Genomic DNA, 19301 nt, shown 5'->3' on the forward strand with positions numbered 1-19301 from the left:
CCTGGGTACCCATGTCCCTGGGATGGGCCCTGTGGCAGGGCACTGTGTGTGCCTGCCACTTTAAGGTCCTGGAGATGGCAGCTACCAGGTGCCTGAGGGCAGCCATTTTGAACCTGGGGCTGCCCATATAAACAGGGAAGTTCTGTTGCTGGAGGCCAGGCAACAACATTGCCTGGCTGGAGGGCTGCTGGTATCATCTGGAGGTAAGGGAGGAGCTGTAGGGGAGGATAAGGAGGCTCCTCTCCTGGGCATGACCTGAAACTGCACCCTGCCGGGAGTGGGTAGCCTGGTGGGGCTCCCAGTGGCATAGGAACCCCCAGGAAATGCCAGGTGAGTTACCACCCCAGTGAAAGTTCAGAGGTCAGGGTGCCTTAACCTCTAGCTCCCACAATGGGGTGCGTTACCCCTTGCTTGTAGGATCTAGAGGGTGGACCCCGGAGAGAGCAAAAAGGCCATAGACTTGCACCTGTCCGGACTTCCCCTGACTGGTCCATGCTCAATAAGAAGGATTCTGGGCCGAAGGGGGGCGGTGATTATGCTACCATCTAGATGCCATCTGCAAGGCTTGGGCTGCGGTGTAGGGGAGGAATGGAGCCGCAGAATGGAGCACCCCTGGGGTTATCCTTCAGGGAGCGGGCTCCGGAGGTGCCGGGTCTCCCCAGCGGGGGAGTGCAGAGGGGTGGGATCGCCAGCAGGCACTTCTGGTAAGTCCGAAGCGCCTGATTGGCGGATAGAGCGGCGGCGGGAAATTCAAACCACAGCCTTTAAAAGCCGCGGTTTGACGTAGCTTCCGGCACTCGGGAGCTAGGAGCAGCGGGGAGAGGAAGGACACAGGCACACATGTGTCTTACACACACGTGTGCCCCCTTACCTGACCTGGAGCGGAGGCGAGAGCAGCAGAAGCAACGGAGCAGCAGCGGGGGCAGCAGCAGCTGATCCCTCTAAGGTAAGTGGGGCAGAGGGACCGACGCAGCTGAGCCAGATCTGGAGGGGAAGCCCCCCGGATCCCTCTTAGCTGAGCCGGTAGGGAGCCGCGCTCCCGAGCCACGCGAACAGAGCACGCAAACAGGCGCGGTCTGTAAGAGCGCGCCGGCGTTTGTGCCAGCGTTCATGCCGGAGGGGGAGCAGGAGGGGCCCAGAGGCTGACTCATGTTAGCGTGGGGCAGAGGACCCGAACTCAGCTAGAAACTCAGCGACTCCTACAATGGTGTCGACATGGAGTGCTGCCAGGGCCCCTGCCCGGGGGGCGCGGCCTTCCCGGGGCTTGTCTGAGGCCTCCACCCAGACGGAGCCCGCGGGGGGGCTGGCGTCCCCCAACCCCCTGGCCTGCGGGAGCTGCCCAGCAAGGCCTGGGGGGGCAGGGACTGGAGACCCCCACACCTGTCCTGCAGGCGCCCGCCTTAGGGCCCTGGAGGCGCAGGTGAGGGAGCTCCAGGAGGAGGTTAGCAGGCTGAGGGGAATCAGGGAGGCAGAGGAGGAAATTGACAGATATTTTCTTTCCCTGCAGGGTTGTACGACCAAGGAGGATGCACCTCAAGATGAGCCCTCCACTGCTAAGTGGCAGACGGTCACCTCCCATGCCAGGGCTGCTCGAGACACAGCAGCACCAGTTCCTCCAGTCCGGCTGGAGAACAGGTACGAAGCCCTGGCAGCCCTGGAGGAGGAGGAAGGAGAGGACGAAACCGGGGAGGAGGCAACTCCACGCTCACCACGTCCCGTGCAAGCTGAAGGAGGCAAGAAGGCCAGGAGGAAGAAGTGTCACGTGATCGTCATTGGTGACTCCATCCTGAGAGGTACGGAGGGCCCCATCTGTCGCCGGGACCCCTCGGCATGCGAGGTATACTGCCTACCTGGAGCGAGGATTCAGGACGTGAAAGGGATGCTCCAAACCGTAATCCAGCCCACCGATTATTACCCCATGGTCCTAGTCCATGTGGGCACTAACGATGCGGCCAGGAGGAGCCCTGATCGCCTGATGGAGGACTACCACGCTCTGGGGTGCGTGCTGAAGGAGATGGGCGCACAGGTGGTTTTCTCTTCTATCCTGCCAGTGAGTGGACGAGGCAGACGGCATGAAATGTGCATCGCGAGACCAACTGGCGGCTGCAGGAATGGTGCTTCAAGGAGGGCTTTGGCTTCCTCAGCCATGACCGGCACATCACGATGAGAGACATGCTGGGATGGGACGGGCTCCACCTTTCCCCTAAAGGTAAGCGTGTGTTCTCTTCTAGGTTGGCAGACCTCCTCCAGTGGGCTTTAAACTAGGCTCGTCGGGGGAAGGGGAAGATGAGGGCGGAGGAAACATCAGACTGCCAGACCAAACAGCACCCACAACTACAGCCCAGCCCAGACCAATGAGCGAAGCGAATAAACAGGTAAGAGATAGGGGCCAGGGTAACGCTGGGACTAGGGGGTCAGTACACACATCCACAGGAGGCCTCAAATGCCTCTACACAAATGCTCGTAGTATGGGTAACAAGCAGGAGGAACTCACCCTCCTGCTGGCTGACACCAGCCCGGACATAGTGGGGATTACGGAAACATGGTGGGACGCAACGCATGATTGGGCGGTGAATGTCAAGGGCTATAGGCTGTACAGGAGGGACAGGATAGGAAAGAGAGGTGGGGGCGTGGCACTCTATATTAAGGAGGAATACACATCCTTGTCAATTAGCAAGGAGTCAGGGGAGGGGCACTCTGAAGTGCTTTGGGTTAGAGTACAAGGCAGTCGAGGGGAAAGAGACTTAATGGTGGGAGTCTACTACAGACCTCCCAACCAGGGAGAAGAGCTTGACCAGGAATTCTTGGGTCAGCTCACAGAGGTAGTGAAGGCTAAGGATGTGGTAGTCATGGGGGACCTGAACTTCCCAGACATCTGCTGGGAAGAACAGTCAGCCAGGTCTGAATGCTCACGTAGGTTCTTGGCCAGAGTGCAGGACCTCCATCTAACCCAGGAGGTGCACAGCCCCACCAGGGGAGATGCCTTGTTGGACCTAGTGCTGGCCACGGGTGATGACCTGGTGAGGGGGCTGCGGGTGCTCGACCACCTGGGCGACAGCGATCATCGCCTGCTGGAATTCACCATCCAGCGCAAGGTGGCAAAGGCATGCAGTAAGGCAGCGGCCCTAGATTTTAGGAGGGCAAACTTCAACAAGCTAAGGAGGATAGTTGGAGAAGCGCTGAGGTCCCGGAGGGGAGGGGAGCCAGGTGTCCAAGGAGAGTGGTCGCTCCTTAAGGAGACGATCCTCCAAGCCCAAAGGAAGGTAATCCCAACGAGGATCAAAGGGAGCAGGAGAGCACACAAGCCTCCGTGGCTCACCAAAAGCATCCGGGAATGTCTCCTTGCTAAAAAGGAGGCTTACACCCAATGGAAAGAAGGGGTCATCACCAGGGAGGACTATTCTGTAGTTGCTCGGGGATGTAGGGGGGTAGTTAGGAAGGCCAAGGCAGAGATGGAACTGGGACTAGCTTCCCAGATTAAGGACAATAAGAAGTCCTTTTTTAAATACATAGGGGGTAAAAAGAAGGTCCCGGGTAATGTGGGGCCCTTGCAGGACGTGTTGGGAAACTTGGTCGTCACACCAGACGGCAAAGCTAACATGTTTAACGATTTCTTTGCCTCTGTCTTCCTAAGTAGGGACCAGAACAGCCACCTCCCTGCTGGGCCCCCCTCGGGCCCCGGGGGAGGCACACCTGGGCCACGGGTTAGCGAGGATTTAGTTAGGGAGCTTCTGGAGGGGTTGGACGTATTCAAGTCAGCCGGTCCGGATGATCTCCACCCTAGAGTTCTAAAGGAACTGGCCGAGGTCATTGCAAGTCCCCTGGCACAGCTTTACGAGCACTCGTGGTGCTCTGGTGAGGTACCGGAGGACTGGAAGAGGGCCAACGTGGTCCCCATCTTCAAAAAAGGCAGGAAGGAGGACCCGGGAAACTATAGGCCGGTTAGTCTTACCTCGATCCTAGGCAAGCTGTTTGAGAAAATTATGCTAGCACACATCCAGGAGGGGCCAGCAGGGGACTGCATGCTTAGGGGCAACCAACATGGGTTCATCAGTGGCAGGTCCTGTCAGACCAACCTGGTGGCCTTCTACGATCAGCTCACCAGATCATTAGATGCAGGGGTAGCAGTGGATATAGTCTTCCTGGACTTCCGGAAGGCTTTTCACACTGTCTCTGACCCCGTTCTCATTAAGAAACTGGGGGTTGTGGTGTAGACACCCACACAGTCAAATGGGTCACCAACTGGCTGGAGGGCCGCGCCCAGAGGGTGGTAGTGGATGGGTCCTTCTCAACCTGGAAGGACGTGGGCAGTGGGGTTCCTCAGGGCTTGGTCCTCGGGCCCGCACTGTTCAACATCTTCATCAGTGATTTGGACGAGGGGCTAAAAAGCACCCTATTCAAATTTGCTGATGACACTAAGCTGTGGGGGGACATGGGCACACTGGAAGGATGCAACAGGCTACAATCAGACCTAGACAGGTTACAAGGGTGGCTGGACGAGAACAGGATGGGTTTCAACACAGACAAATGCAAGGTGATGCACTTCGGGAGGAACAACCGGCACCATACCTACAGATTAGGGAACTCCCCTCTTGTCAGCACGGAGGCGGAAAAGGATCTGGGGGTCATCATTGACTCCAAGATGAACATGGGCCGGCAGTGTGGGGAGGCAGTCAGGAAGGCCAACCGCACCTTGTCATGCATCCACAGATGCATCTCGAGCAGGTCCAAAGAGGTGATCCTCCCCCTCTATGCGGCACTGGTCAGGCCACAGCTGGAGTATTGCGTCCAGTTCTGGGTGCCGCACTTCAAGAGGGATGTCGACTGCATGGAGAGGGTCCAGAGAAGGGCCACTCGCATGATCAGGGGGCAGCAGGGAAGGCCCTATGAATACAGGCTGCGGGACCTGAACCTGTTCAGCCTCCAAAAGAGAAGGCTGAGGGGGGATCTTGTGGCCTGTTATAAACTAGTCAGGGGGGATCAGCAGCCATCGGGGAGTCCCTGTTCCCCCGAGCACCGCCAGGAGTGACCAGGAATAACGGTCACAAGCTGGCAGAGGGTAGGTTTAGGTTAGAAATCAGGAGGCGCTACTTCACAGTCAGGGCGGCTAGGATCTGGAACCAACTTCCAAGAGAGGTGGTGCAGACTCCTACCCTGGGGGTGTTTAAGAGGAGGTTAGATGAACACCTTCTGACCCTAGAAACTATGAAACTATGACATTAAGATAGTGCCCCCTGGCATCAGGGCAGGAAATGGGCAACCTCCTGCTTAATTACATCATTAACTAATTAATTCCCACTTGGAGTGGTGGGCGAGAATGCAGGTGGTTAGCCCAGAAACAGGTGGGCAGGCCATGGTTAAATCGGCCTGAGGAAGCCCCCTGTTACAGGCCCCCACACCCCGTCATGAAGCACCCCATGATGCACACACAGAGCCCAAGAGAACCCTTGTGCTTAGGCACAGCCCCATGGAGCCCATCCAGGCTGTTGGGCATGGATGAGAATGCCCCCAACCCCTGCTATGTCATCTTTCAACTATAGGAATTTGTCAGCCACAGGCAGGTGGTGGGAGGAGGCATGCTCACCTGTTTCTGGTAGCCCAGTTGGGCTCTGTGGGGCTGCACCTGAGCACAGGGATTCTCCTAGGCTCTGTATCAGGGCTGTGTACACATTGTGGGGTACTTCATGACAGGGTGTGGTGGGGTACTTCATGACAGGGTGTGGGGCACAGACTAAGGACACAGGTGTCCAGCACATGCACAGGAAAAAAGATGGCATCCTTACCTCCTCCTTCTGCAGGCTTGTAGCTGACAGATTCCTGTGGCTGACAGATGATGCAGCAGGGGGTTGGAGGTATGCTCATCTATGCCCAGCATCCAGTCAGGGTGGCCCGGGCACTCGCCTGCACTCGGCAGCCTTTGGCAGCCTAGGGATCCCATGAGGCAGCTGGACCACCCCCAAACTGCTGGCCTCATCCTGTGCAGGCAGCTTGAGTGCTCCCATCACCAAAGGGTGAACGTGCATTCTGTTCACTGCTGATCTAGTCTATGCCGCTTACAAAAAGCTGCGTAACTTGGATCTATTCTGCCTCCAGCTTTTTGAATGTCTGTACCTAGCCATAGTTTGTTGATAGGACATTCTTCAGGGCGATGAGTCATGAAGGCAAAAGAGGGACTTGAGCTCATGACTCCTCTTTTCTGGGTGAGCACTGTAAGGCTGCTTGCAAATACTAAAAAAACAAACAAAATGGTGCTTTGTTTTAACTCAGCACATTCCTGCACTGAGCCCCACACATGCCCAAAAAAGACAGTGCCTCAGTTGGACCTGGCTTGCCCAACATCTGTATAGATTGGGTGCTTTAGTGGGGATTTTTGACACTTTTATCTAATAGCTGATTGAATCAGATATTAGCTAAAAGTGCCAAGAAGCACCTGCTTCTAGTAAATCATGGTTTGGGGGATTTTTTTTAATGTCTGCAATCAGCCTATGCTATTATATAATAGGGAACACCAGCACCAGTTCTTTAAAACATTGAGCTCTGCTTATTTTGTGCCAGTCAACTACTTCCAGGAAAGGCTTCAACTCTACAGATTCCAAATGGACAGGACACCTCCTTACAGCCCAAAGTGGGACCTGGGATTAAAGACATACCTCCTATCCCTAACTTCTTTTGGCAAGCACCAAGCTGATATATACCAAGAGCCAGATTCTATTTGCCCTGTAGGTGAACACAGGCCCCTAAGCAGTGGCAAATTAACATTTACTGGGGCCCTAGGCCCCAGAAAATTGGAGCCCCCTCCCCTGCACCAGGTGAGGGCAGGTTCCCTCTGCACCTGCCAGGGGGCTGCAGCTGGGCCCACCTGGCCTCCTTAGCACGTCTGGAGTGAGCCAGGGGTGCAAGCAACACTGAGATTAAGGCAGCCCCAGCCCAGGCCCTCCACCTGGCAGGTGTCATTCAGCTGGGGCTGTGATCCTCTAGGTCTGTGGGATGGGCTGGGGCCAGGATTGGGGCTGGTTTGTGGGGGCTATGAGATCAGCCTACCCTCTCTGCTGGCCCGGGTGGGGGGGATAGAGCCGTCCTGTCCTGTCCCAGTGGTGCTGGTGCCAGAGGCTGTCTGCAGATGGTTGGGTGCAGAAGCGGGACCACCCATGGGGGTCTCCTGGCAGCAGACTGGCCCAGGAAGTTGCTGCTGCCCACAGGGAGCCCTGTGATCTCCTGTATTGCTGGGCCCGGGCCCTGGTCTGGCTGGAGGGGAGGAGGCACCTGCTGCCCACCCCGGAAGCCAGTGGCAAGGATGCCCACCTGACCCATGCTGCCCCTGGTGCCCCAGGGGACCCCTGATTGGCAGGAGCCCATGCATTAATCCACCCTCTGCCCATAATAAGTGCAATTCTATTTCATCCTGTTCAATTCTGAAAATCCCTTAGTGAATCTACTTTTGTAACACACCATCACCTAATCTTTATGACTGAGTCACAAAAAAGTAGTAGTGAGGACGAGGAGGACCCACATACCTTATTAACTGCTTCTCAGGGACTGAGCAAAGTGGAATGATTTGCACTTAAATGCCTAAGTCCACTTACACACCTAATAGTTGAAACAGAATCCATAGACTGGAATGTGGTCCCGAGTGTGCTGACCTCCAGATGGCCCCCTGCCCAATTTTCTAGCTGGTTTGGATTCCTGTCTGAGGTACCGAACTCTCTCCGCGTGCTACGAGGAGCCTGGGTGCCTCACTAAGAATTCTGACGCCACTCAAGGGGCCAGAGGTCTAAAGGGAAAGTGTTGCGGCATCTAATTTTGAGGCAGGCCTCACTCCTTTATTGGAACTACACGAACCTTGCTGAATCAGGGCCAAAAACGACTTGCTTAAGATCATTCAAAAGGTATGTGTTAGAGCTGGAAATAGTATGAAGACCTGCTTATACCCAACCTTAACCATCAAGTCAGAGACTGAAAATACTGTGATTAATACCATAGGACTGATTCCCCACCTCACTGATCTAAACATTGAGGGTGTTTATACACATGCTCTGGGATGGGGGAGGGGGGACACTTTAATTAGAGTGGCTCCAGAGCATTTTGTCGAACAAACTTTAGTTAAAGCTTCCCCACCACCATTTTTCAGTGTGGAGATGCTAGTACACAAGTAATTACCATGCTCCAGCAGCTCAATTAATTACAGTGGATCGGAGCAGCCTCGCTGCATGTCTATAGGTTGCCTGAGATGTTAGGCTCGCACAACCACCACAAATTAGAAATATCCATTCATGTTCAAAGCAGATGAGAAACAGGTATGTAAGAGCCACATACAATAAGCCTGCACTTTGCCAGAACAATTTTGAAAAAAACTTTCTCTTGAATCTTATACTGAAGTACACAAACCCTGATCAGGTGCTTCTAAGTATTTGTGTACTACGTGATCTGCTGCCTTGGAAGAATGTGTTTGGTATTCCCTCTTCTCATGCCTGTTATGTCCTTTTGTAATTTCTGGTTTTGTTCTACATTGCCAATTCCAGACATTGTCATGACAGCAGCTGTAAAACAGACCTCTTGGCAGCAAATTCCCGACCAGTGCCAATCATTTTTCTTGCCTGCTGCAGCACATCTCCCTTAATGTCCTCTTATGGTCATCTCTAGCAGGCAAATTTGAGCATCTTGGGATACAGACCATTGATCTGATTCACCTTTAAATTAGGTGGTTTTTAATGCCATTTGCAGGCCATTGATTTCAAAGAGTTGAGCAGGTTTTATACTGGTAAAGGGTGAACAGAACCAGGTCTTTCATAGTTTCGTGTCTGTATAGCGGTGGTCTCCAAAGTGGGCTGCACACACCCCAGGGAGTGCGCAAGACGATCCATTGAGGCGTGGAAAGAAAATATTAGAACTTCTATTTTTATTTATATTTATATAAATATACATATATTGGGGGTGCATGCTCAAAATTTTTTTACTGATAAGGGTGCGCAATCAAAAAAGTTTTGAGACGACTGCTGTATAGCACTGTTCATATCAATGCTACTAGTTAAATAACAACAACAGTTTATCAGCATTAAAAACATTGTATACCCAACAGAATGTAATTTCTTTAGGGAAACGCAGGGTGTAACAAAACGGTGAAAGTAACACTAGGCAGGTATAGTTTGCCATGATATTACTGTGTTTGCTCTGGTTATAATGCATGAATTCTACTGGCAAAATCATTGCAACATAGATTCCATCTCCCAGGTTTGACTTCAGTAGCAAAAAACAGCAGCAGAAACTACTTTATAAACTGTATTAAAAATTCATAAAACATAATGCATTTGCCAACTAGGGGAAGCCAGCTGGGGCCTGATCGGATTTGCAGTATACAATAGCTGTACTTACTAGCTCAGCAAAAGGAAATTCACATAGATGAATGCACTCTGTCTGACTACATTTAGCTGAAGGAGACTTAGCAGATGCATTTATCTGGATTTCATACTATATTCTGAGATAAGTGTGAAATGGAGAGAAAGTGTCCTCCTACCTTTACTGTCCTTTCTGGATGGTAATTTTATTGTCTCCATCCTGTCTTCTCTATGAACTGCACCTGCTTCAGCTTTCAAGACTCTTTTAACGCAGCTGGAGTTCTTACTGATGTTTTCTTTTTCTTCTTGTCGGGGTTTCTTTGATGGCATTTTCTTCTTAGCCCCCTCAGCTAGTGGCCCATTACATATTACTTTTTGCTTACTCTTCATATCCTCTGGCCCAGCAAGAGCTTGTGATACTTTGCAGGGTTTTGATCTCTCTTGAGTCTTTGTCCTCTTTTCTCTGGACGTGAGTGAACCATCTGTGGTCACTGGTAATGCGAGCTGCTGAGTTTCATTTTGGAGTAGCTGTTCCTGCAAATGATGGGTGATCTCTGAGACGCATGTTGGGGGGTTTACAAACCCCCCTGTTAAGCATGTTGATAGAATCAAGTTTTGACTCTCTCCAGCTGTGAATTCCTCAGTTTTATTATGCTTAGTAGCCTCAATTGCATATTCAATCCCAGTCATGTTAACGGATGCTCCAAACTGCTGACTGGAAGGTGTCCTGTCTGAATGGGACTGTCCAGGGCTGTAATTCCTAATATGCTCATCTTCATCTGCATTAATTAAAGCACGCATATAAGGCTCCACTTCAGCTTCATCTGAACTATCGTCAGTGACGTTTTGGATTTGTTCAGTTTTCTTTTTACACAAAATTGCCTCATCCTTGTTTTCATGGCACTGGTCCTGCAGTGCCTCTGACATGGTTTCCAACTTGTTGAAATTTTCCTCAATCTTTATTTCCATTTGGGTGGGTTCTGGCTGCACTAGATTTTCTACACTAGCGCATACCATTGCCCATATGTTGACAGATGGCCCTTCAGTTTGGTTCCTGGGTTTTACAGTTAAAGTTTCTCTTAGATTTGCTTGTTGGGTACCAGGGATGGAACTATCTGCCATATCACTGGTATCTTTGCAATCTTGGATTGCTGTACTGTTGTATTCATTTCTTATATTAGCTGGTTGAATGATACTAAGTATTGCTACATTTCTAGATTTACAAGTGTTACTTACTGGAGAAGCCACTGTTAACTCTCCCCAAGTCTCAAAACCATGGCCAAAAGAGGTGGCATTTCCTTCTGATGCACTGCAATAAGACTCTGAAGGCTGACATTCTGAAATATGGTTCAGTCTAGGAACAGCTAAAATCATAGTCTTTTTCTTATTATCTAATCCAAGATCCCTCTTACCTTTGTCCATTTTATTTTCTTCATCTTTGGATTTTTCCAGGAACATTTCACTTAAAAACTGATCCTCTGCTGAGGCCTTTTCTTCCACACTTATCTCTGCTGTCTTGTGGACCTCAGCTATGTTTTTTGGTGCATCTCTAGACGTTGCAGATTCAGGACTCATGACTGAACTATGCAGATGCATTAGGTGACTGCAGTCCTGTGCATCTGACGCAGCTTGAAAAGCTTTCCTGTCACTATCTCTTGAAGGATCAGAGTTACTGTCACTTGCAGTGTTCAGGTCTGACTCATTTTCTTTCCCACGAAAATTCTCTTCACAACTTTTACTGACTGCTGTAACTAACAGGGGCTTTTCGTGTGTAAATTGACTGGTATTTTCACAGGAGGCATTTCTGAAAAACTTGTCTTTTTGTTCGCAGTCAAGATTAGTGTTCTCGTTTCTTGCTGGGTGACAACGTGTATCACGAGCGTCTTCAGTGGACAGTTCATTTCTACACTTAGTTATAGAATCATTTATGAAATGTATGTTCTGTTCAATGCAAAGTAATTGACTGACAGAATCATCCATTATATGCATTGGGTTTTCTTGGTCCCGCTCTAAGTGAGGACTCTGAGCAGTCATTAATCTTTGAGGAGATTCTGTATCACAAGATTGGAAAGAATTATCATCAGCAGGCTTCCCTTTCTGTGCAGCAGATATTTGAATGCAGCCATTAACATTAGTTAATGTTTGGTTTGCCTCCAGCTCTGAGCCCTCCTCTGCATTTAAGATATCATTTGTTACAGAATGAATGGCTGGTGCTTCTGTTTTATTTCCAAAGCTGGAACACAGACCTATACCATCTGTTTCCACAATTTGTGAAAGAGAAATCTTTCCTATGGATGTGCTGCTACATGCTTCATCTGTTTTTAGCAGGCCATTGGAATCACTACAGCCCTCCTTTTCTGTTCCTAATTCACTTCCCAGATCTATGACAGGTTCATGATCTTCTGTCATATTTACTAGCACAAGATGTTCAGTACAGGCTGCTTCTGTAAAGTGTAATTCTGAGGCTTCAACAACTGCAGGTCTAATTTCTAGGCTTGTGACCCCTTTGTTTTCATATGGGAAGGGATAGTCTGAATCTTCTTCACAGAGAAGTGTCAGAAGCTCATCATGTACTGCAGATAAATCACTGCCTCCACACTCAGGTTTCACAGATTCCAGGATGGCTTGGCAGTCTGCTTCAAACACATATTGATCACACAGTTCATCATAGAAGGTATTTGCATTGCTGCTGTCATGAAAATTAGCAGTAGATGTTTTCCTTCTGTTCCTTTGCTCGTCACATATATCTGTAGGAGCAAGGACAGCACAAGCACTTGCTTGCTTATTCGTAACAGAGCCAGTGTCCTGTAAAAAACAGGGTGAGATGTCACTGCTTGATGCAGTATTGTTACTTGTAATATTAATTCTTTGGTCCCAGCATGGCAGTTGCTGTTTGCTGTGCCCCATATCATGGGGAGCATTTAGATCAGTGCAGATCTGTAATGTGGTACGTTCTGTTTGTAATACGTTTTCACTGCTAATTGTTTCCAAAGCTGGAAGGCTGGCTGGTACACTGTCACTTACTGGAGAAGTCATGAAAGTGAATCTTTTGTCTATTTTGGGTTTTGTAGACTGTTCCTTATATCCTTGTGTCAAGCTTTTGAGGTTTGTTTCTTGCTTCTGCACCAAGGAAAGGAAGGGAAAGAGATATAATTGTATTAAGTATTTTAAAAATGGAATAATGCCTGCAAGGGGTCTAAACTAGAACCTTGGATCCAAACAACCTTGAAGAAATTTTGGTCAACATCAGAACTGCATGGCTAATACACATCTCTCTAACTGGCTGAATCAAAACCCTGGCCCTAACCAGTCTTGAAGTTGAGTAAATTTCAGATCTGGATCCAAAATTTGTAAAACATCAGTCTAATCTGGTAGTGAAACTTTTGTTTGATGTAGTTCAGTTTAATAACAAATAAATAACAAGTAATTGAACCTAACCTTATCACTGATTCTTACACACAAATTGACCTAACAAATGAATTATACTGCAATTTTATCCCAAGCTGAGTTTTTCTACTACATAAAGGAAGAAGTGCCAGATACTCCAGGAAATCCATTAGGAACATTGTGGTTTCCAATATATTTTTCTATTAAGGCATTTGCATACTATAATGATGGGCAACAGTATAAATCAGGCAGACAGGTTTTTTCTTTGTGAGAGTGATCAAGACCAGCTTAGCGAATAAACTAGGAAATGTTATATTGTCTCAACCACCATTAGGCTCTGAGCCAACCTAGGCTGGTTTTTCTGAGGTCTGACATCTTTTTCCTTCATGTTGTGGGTTCTGTATCCTATTCTCATGTATAATAATAGGGTGTTTCCTCATATATTTGTCAATACTGAAAAGCTTCAGAAGCAGACCTAACATGCCACACAAGTGCTGAGTGCATTTAGAACAGCTTTATTAACAGTAAATACACATCTCTGGCCCAACATTTACCCACCCTGGAACCTGGAGAACGGGGCCTGCTCGTAGGCCTGGTACTCTAGGCAAGGAGCACTGTGGAAGTAGCATGTTCTAACTTAGAGCAGCTTCACATAGCACCCAAGCCCACATATCACACATTAGAGGGGCTCTCAACTGGGGCACTTCCAGCCCTTTTCCATTGAGAAGAAAACTACTGGAGAAAGTTGGGGCAGAAAAGGAACAAGCAATTCCCCATGAAATTTTTGTTTTTCTATCTGTACCAAAGTTAACACAGTGTGTCACTTTCAATATACCTAAAAATAAATGTGGCACTGTGTTAAACAACTAAATTCAGTTTACTGCATGTAGTAGGGGCATGAATTATTAAGGAGTCAGTCGACATTCTCGCCCACATGAAATGTAAAAAAATTGTAGGCATCTGCCTCGAATAAAGAATTTGTTAAACTCATCAGCCATTCCCATCAGAGCTGGATTTTCACTCCTAATCATTGTTCAGGAATCCCTGCCAGGCTATTGTTCTTCATATTTTTCTGCTCCTATTCAACATTAAATCAATTCCATAGAGGCTGAGCACATCTCAGCCACAGCATAAGAGAAGACATTTAGTTTTTCCCCAGATGAAAATGGATTGTTCTCTTTTAATGAATTTTCTTTCATGCTTTCAGTTACTGTTGGTTTGCCAGGCCAATACCATATATTCTAATATGTGACACTGTAAAGCCCCGCTCCCTCTTGCAATTTAGACATTATCCTTTATGTAAAATATTTACTTTCAAATAAATAGCTGCAGTATTAATGAAGGTGGATGGTGTTTCTCTGTTAGTGAATTTAATCATGTTCTTCTAGTGGATTATTTTAGCAACTTTATTTTAGCAACTACACCAGAAGGAATCAACCCATTGCCCATGACCTACATGTAGCTGTCAGTGTGCTTCACATGGGCATTTAATGCACATTACCCCTATTTAAGTCACATTAAGGGTGCACATCTACATGTCTGTGCTCTTTATGCACCTTAAAAATGGTAAATTTGGGCTATTTCTGCCTAAACTTGATACCTGTATAAAGCAAGTATCAAATTTAAGTGTGACTAAGTAAAGCACATTGACACACATGTTGATGCGTTAATGCACATTAACAATGGGAATTCAGTGCTGGGTCTCCTGGCTGGTTGCCTCTTCTCCTCCAGGACTGAGTTGCTGTCTGGCAGCCCCTAGCTGCAGGCTATAAAAGCCTTCAGCCATTTTGTGCCCTGGGGCACACAGCACAGGGAACCTGAAGGAGCCAGTGCTGTCTGCAGGAGCCCACCAGGCCCTATGCACACCACGGGACAGGACCCAGGCAGCCTCTGCCCATCCTATCTCCTAGCTGGAGCTGCTCCTTGCCCACAGGTGAATATTGCAAAGGGCTGCAGCCTGCTGCATGCCTTGCCCAGCCCTGAGATTCCTCCCCCAGGGCTGTTGGCCCTGCTCTCTATGGCAGCAGAGCCGGCACCTGTTCCCTGCTGCCCCTCACCCCCCAGCTTTCTCTTTGCAGGCACTGTGGTGAAGTAGCTCTGCCATGTGGCTCCCCAATACTGGCCATGACCCTGTCCAGGGTGCTGCTGGCAGACATCCAGAGCTGGTATTGCAGGGACAGCTGTACAGGGGGTCAGAAAGCTGGCATGGGGAGCATGTCCAGCACATCATCCCTGTTGATCCCTGGCTCTGCCCACATGCTCATATTCATCCTGAGTGCCCAGGCCCCAAACTGGACCTGGAAAGAGATACATGACCTTGTGCCACTTTGGGGCACAGATGACATCCAAAGGCAGTTTGCTCAGGGTGGGCACTTGAATACATGCATTTATGAGGCCATTTAAGCTGGGATACATGTGCAAGGCCACTCCCAGATGGCCTAGAAGTGCTCCATGAAGGTCAAGGTCTTGCAGGCACAGTGGGTGGTCGTGACCAACATCAAACGTCTGTCTGGTTGTGCCTGTAAGACCATGCTCATCGCAAGGGAACAAGCAGGACTGGGGGGTCTTGTCCAGCTATCACCTGGGCCCAGCCCTTCATGGACAGCTTATCATGGTCCCTGGACACTTCCAATCTGAGGCCAGGTAGTGCAGGGCCCCTGGTGCAGAGCATAGTCTCTCTGCAATGTTGCAAATTCACACAAAAGGTTTCTGTCTCTTGGGATGGAGGTGGGGCTTCTGAGGGGAATAAAGGTTTTCATTACAAACATGTATGTATTCTGAAATGGTGCTGAAGGGCAGGCAGGGATAGGGGGTGTGTAAGTGGTGGGGTAGACAGGTGCTGGCAGGAACAGCTGGGAGCTTCTCTGTGTCCTGGTGCTCCAAGTGGGACGGAAGCTGGCACAGCAGGTCTTCAAAGGTGGCCTGGGTCATCCAGAATGTGTCAACCCACTGGTCATTGTCCCAATCCTGCAGCACAATACACTACCACCAGTGCTAGCTGGCACAGTGGGTCCAGAGGTAATGGGGCTGGTGCAACAGGGTGATGGCAGTCCCAGCAGTGGCATCCTGGAGTCCATGGTCCCTGGGGCTAGCAGGAGTAGCTGTGCAGCAGTGGGGGCCCTGGAAGGCCATGTACCAGTCACCCAGAAGGTGGTTGGAGCAGGATTAGGAGGTGCTAGGTGGCCGAGTACCAGGTGCACAGAATAGCCGTGGGTAAGCAGGACAGCTCTGGCTGCCCTGAGGTGTGGAGGACCCTGTCCTTGAGCACCAGGACCAGGACCTGGGGCAGCCAGGGCTGGGAAATGCAGCTGCAGCAGGAGCAGAGCAAGCACGTGCTGCCTGTGTCTCTGACATGCTACTGCTCTGACACCAGAAGCATCAGCCCAGAGGTCACAGTGCAGAGGGTGTGCTTTTCAAACGGCTGCCAAGTGCTGACAGTTGGCTCTGGCTTTAGCATGGCTGCCCCAAGTGCTGTAGCTCCCCCCAGTGGCCACAGAACTCCCCCCAGTGGCAGGACTGGACTGACTTGGGACTAAAGTTAGTTCCAAGTCCCACCACGTGTAGACACCTTGCAAAAAATGCTTAATGTGCATTAAGATAGTGTGGATTAAATTTAAACCTGTTTAAATTCACATGTAGATATGCCCAGTTGGTTTAAACTTGGTGTCTGAAGACATAGAAGTAGCTAATAAACCTATTCTTTTTCTCTCTGCCTGTTTATTTATTATTATTTGAACTTGGGTGCTATGCTCCAATAACTGACTTTGAAATGTGTAGCTCAGAAAATGTGTGTCCTGATACTCTTAGCCATGTCAGGATTTTGGTTTGCAGCCAGTAGGGTGTGGATGTTTGGCCATCCATGATTTATACCAACTCCCAGCTAACAGATTTGTTCCTTTATTACTACTAAAAATATTAATTATATAGCTGATATTAATGGCACATGTGATTTTGGTAGGTTATGGTCACGAGCTGGGATCTTAGTTCTGTTTGCCACAGAAAATCATGGATATTTATGTTTTTAAGTGGAGATTTTTTGCTTTTTCCCACGGAAAACTAGGATCCCTGGTCATGGATTAGATTGGGTTACCAACTGTGTATTGGAATTCCATGGTTTGTCATTCTCGCCAGCTGGTTTAACTTATGAATTAAGAAACTTAATTTTTGCCTGTGTCAAAGGAGATTATAACCTGGATAAAATTAAGGAGCAAATTTGAAGTCCAACAACATGATCTACTCTGAACATTTTGTTTTTCTTTTGAAATAGTGCATACTACCTTGCAAGATATTGCTTATTATATTTCCCAAGAATGAGCTGCAGCTTATGCACATCCATGCCTACTGCCTCCTTTAACAAGAGAAGGTAACATTTTCACCCATGATTTTGTAAGACTCTGTCCCTTTGAGGGCTTTTTATTAATATTACTGAGATAATTTTCTGGTTATTATAGGAGACAGGTTAGAAGTAAAACTTTCAGACTGGAATTTAAGATTCACCAGTATTCTGACATGAGTGAATTTGGGCTTTTTAGCTTTACTCCAGCCATGAACCAAAAGGAAGTCATAGTTCCTTCTGATGGCCCAGTCCATCCCACAATCCAACTGGTTATTAGTAAACTTGTGATGAATACTTGAGTAGACTTGGGAACTATAGGTTTATAGTGGGGAGAGATTTGGGTGTTAATGCTAAGAGATAAATGGGTACTGGATAGTAACTCAACTGGAGAGAAACTCTGCATATATAGACTATAAAGTTTACACTAGGTACATTGAGTTGCAGGGAAAGGAGGGGTTTTCATCTTTCCCCTTCACTTGCTTCTAATCTGCCTGAATATTTTTAATGAGGGGAGGAGAAAGAAAGAGATTTTGACACTGTGGCCTTGATCTTGTTTCTATCTGCAATCTCCACATCTTTCACCTTCAAAATGCCTTGAAACCTTAACAACTTATTGTAAAGTGCCCCTCCTTTCTCTCCTATCTGCTTTATAGAGAAAGTTACCAGTCTCAGTTTTTGTCTTTGTGTTCATATTCCAAGCCCTTCTTAAAGTTCAGAGCCTTTGAATGCAGAGTTTTCCCAAGACCCCTTCCCCAACCCATTCCTAGTCCTCAGACAGCAACAGTTCATAGGATTACAGAATCCCGGGAAAATAAGGCTGAAAGGGACCTCATGAGATCATAAAGATGTGTATACATGAACCAGGAGGCTACTCTAACACACTGTAATTATGGCACATTGGTGCAGACATGATTAATCAAGTCTGCTGGAGCATGGTAATCATCACACTCCAGCCAGCCTCTGCAGCTCATGTATCAATGTCCTGCTCTTCAAAATGGCAGTGGGGGGCACTTTAACTAAAACTTGTTTGATGATACACAAGACACTCTGAGCACTTAAATTATAGCAGCTCTCAGCACTTTAATTAAAGCGCCACCCTCCTCCCCTCCAAGCACGTATAAAAACACCCATAGTCCTTAAACCAGGATCATCCCTGACTAAGCCATCCCTACCAAGTGTCTGTCTAACCTGCTCTTGAAAACTTCTAAGAATGAATGTTTCTCAGTTTCTCTAGGTAGCCTATTCCAATGCTTGACCACTCTTATAGTCAGAAAGTTCATCCTAATCTCCAATCTAAATTTCCTTTGCTTAACTTTGAGGCCATTGCTCCTACTTTTGTCCCCTACAGCCACAAAGGAAGCACACCTCCATCCTCTCTATAATCATCCTTCAGGTGTTTGAAGACTATAAAATCCCCCCTCAGTCTTCTCTTCTCCAGACTAACAAACCCTAATTCTTCCAGCCTCATAAATCTTGCTTCCCAGACCCCTAATCATTTTTGTTGCTTTGTGCTGGACTATCCAAACTGTCCACATCTTTCCTGAAGTGTGAGGGCCCAAAACTGGACACAGTACTCCAGGTAAGGTCTCACCAGTGATGAATACAGCAGAAGAATCACTTCCTTTGATCTGCATGTGACACTCCTGTTAAAACAGCCCAAGATGCTGTTGACTTTTTTTGCAACAAGAGCCCACTATTGGCTCATATCCAGCTCCTAATCTACTGTAACCCCCCAGTCCTTCTTTTCAGCCTATCCAGTCATTCCCCAGTCTGTATGTGTGCATGTGGTTATCCCATCCCAAATATAGGACTTTACACTTGCCTGTGTTGAATCTCAACTGTTTGATGACAGGCCATTTCTCCAGGTCATTCTGGATCCTAGTCCTACCCTCTGGAGTATCTGCAACTCGACACAACTTGGTGTCATTTGCAAGTTTTCTGAGTGCACATGCAATCCCATCATCCAAATAATTAATAAAGTTACTAAACAATATTGGACTCAGGACAGACCCCTGTGGAACTCCACTTGATACCTCCTCCCAACTAGACATTGAGCCATTGAAGACTACTTCCTGAGTATGGTGATCCAATCAATTATGTGTCTACCTTATGGAGAATGTTGTGGAGAGCCTTGCATGTCATGTCAAGAGCCTTGCAAAAGTCAAGGTATATTTACTACTCTATCCCCATCCTCAGAGCCTGTCATCTTATAGAAGGAAATCAGATTGGTCAGGCATGACTTGCTT

At 48.2% G+C, this 19301-nt stretch overlaps 1 protein-coding gene across 3 annotated transcripts in view; it reads right to left on the reverse strand.

Moving 5' to 3' along the window:
- Positions 1 to 19301, reverse strand: part of ALPK2 (alpha kinase 2) — a 96995-nt gene that overhangs the window by 32034 nt on the left and 45660 nt on the right. For 2 of the 3 annotated variants that reach the window (XM_090037863.1, XM_090037862.1), the window contains one exon: positions 9512 to 12452. In XM_090037863.1, the coding sequence (XP_089893989.1) occupies positions 9512 to 12452 (2941 nt within the window). The remainder of the gene's footprint in view (positions 1 to 9511; positions 12453 to 19301) is intronic. The other variant, XM_090037864.1, reaches the window with a different exon arrangement.

Source organism: Crocodylus siamensis, chromosome 3 (genome assembly GCF_052110815.1).
Source record: "Crocodylus siamensis isolate JL-2025a chromosome 3, ASM5211081v1, whole genome shotgun sequence".
Lineage (NCBI taxonomy): Eukaryota > Metazoa > Chordata > Crocodylia > Crocodylidae > Crocodylus > Crocodylus siamensis.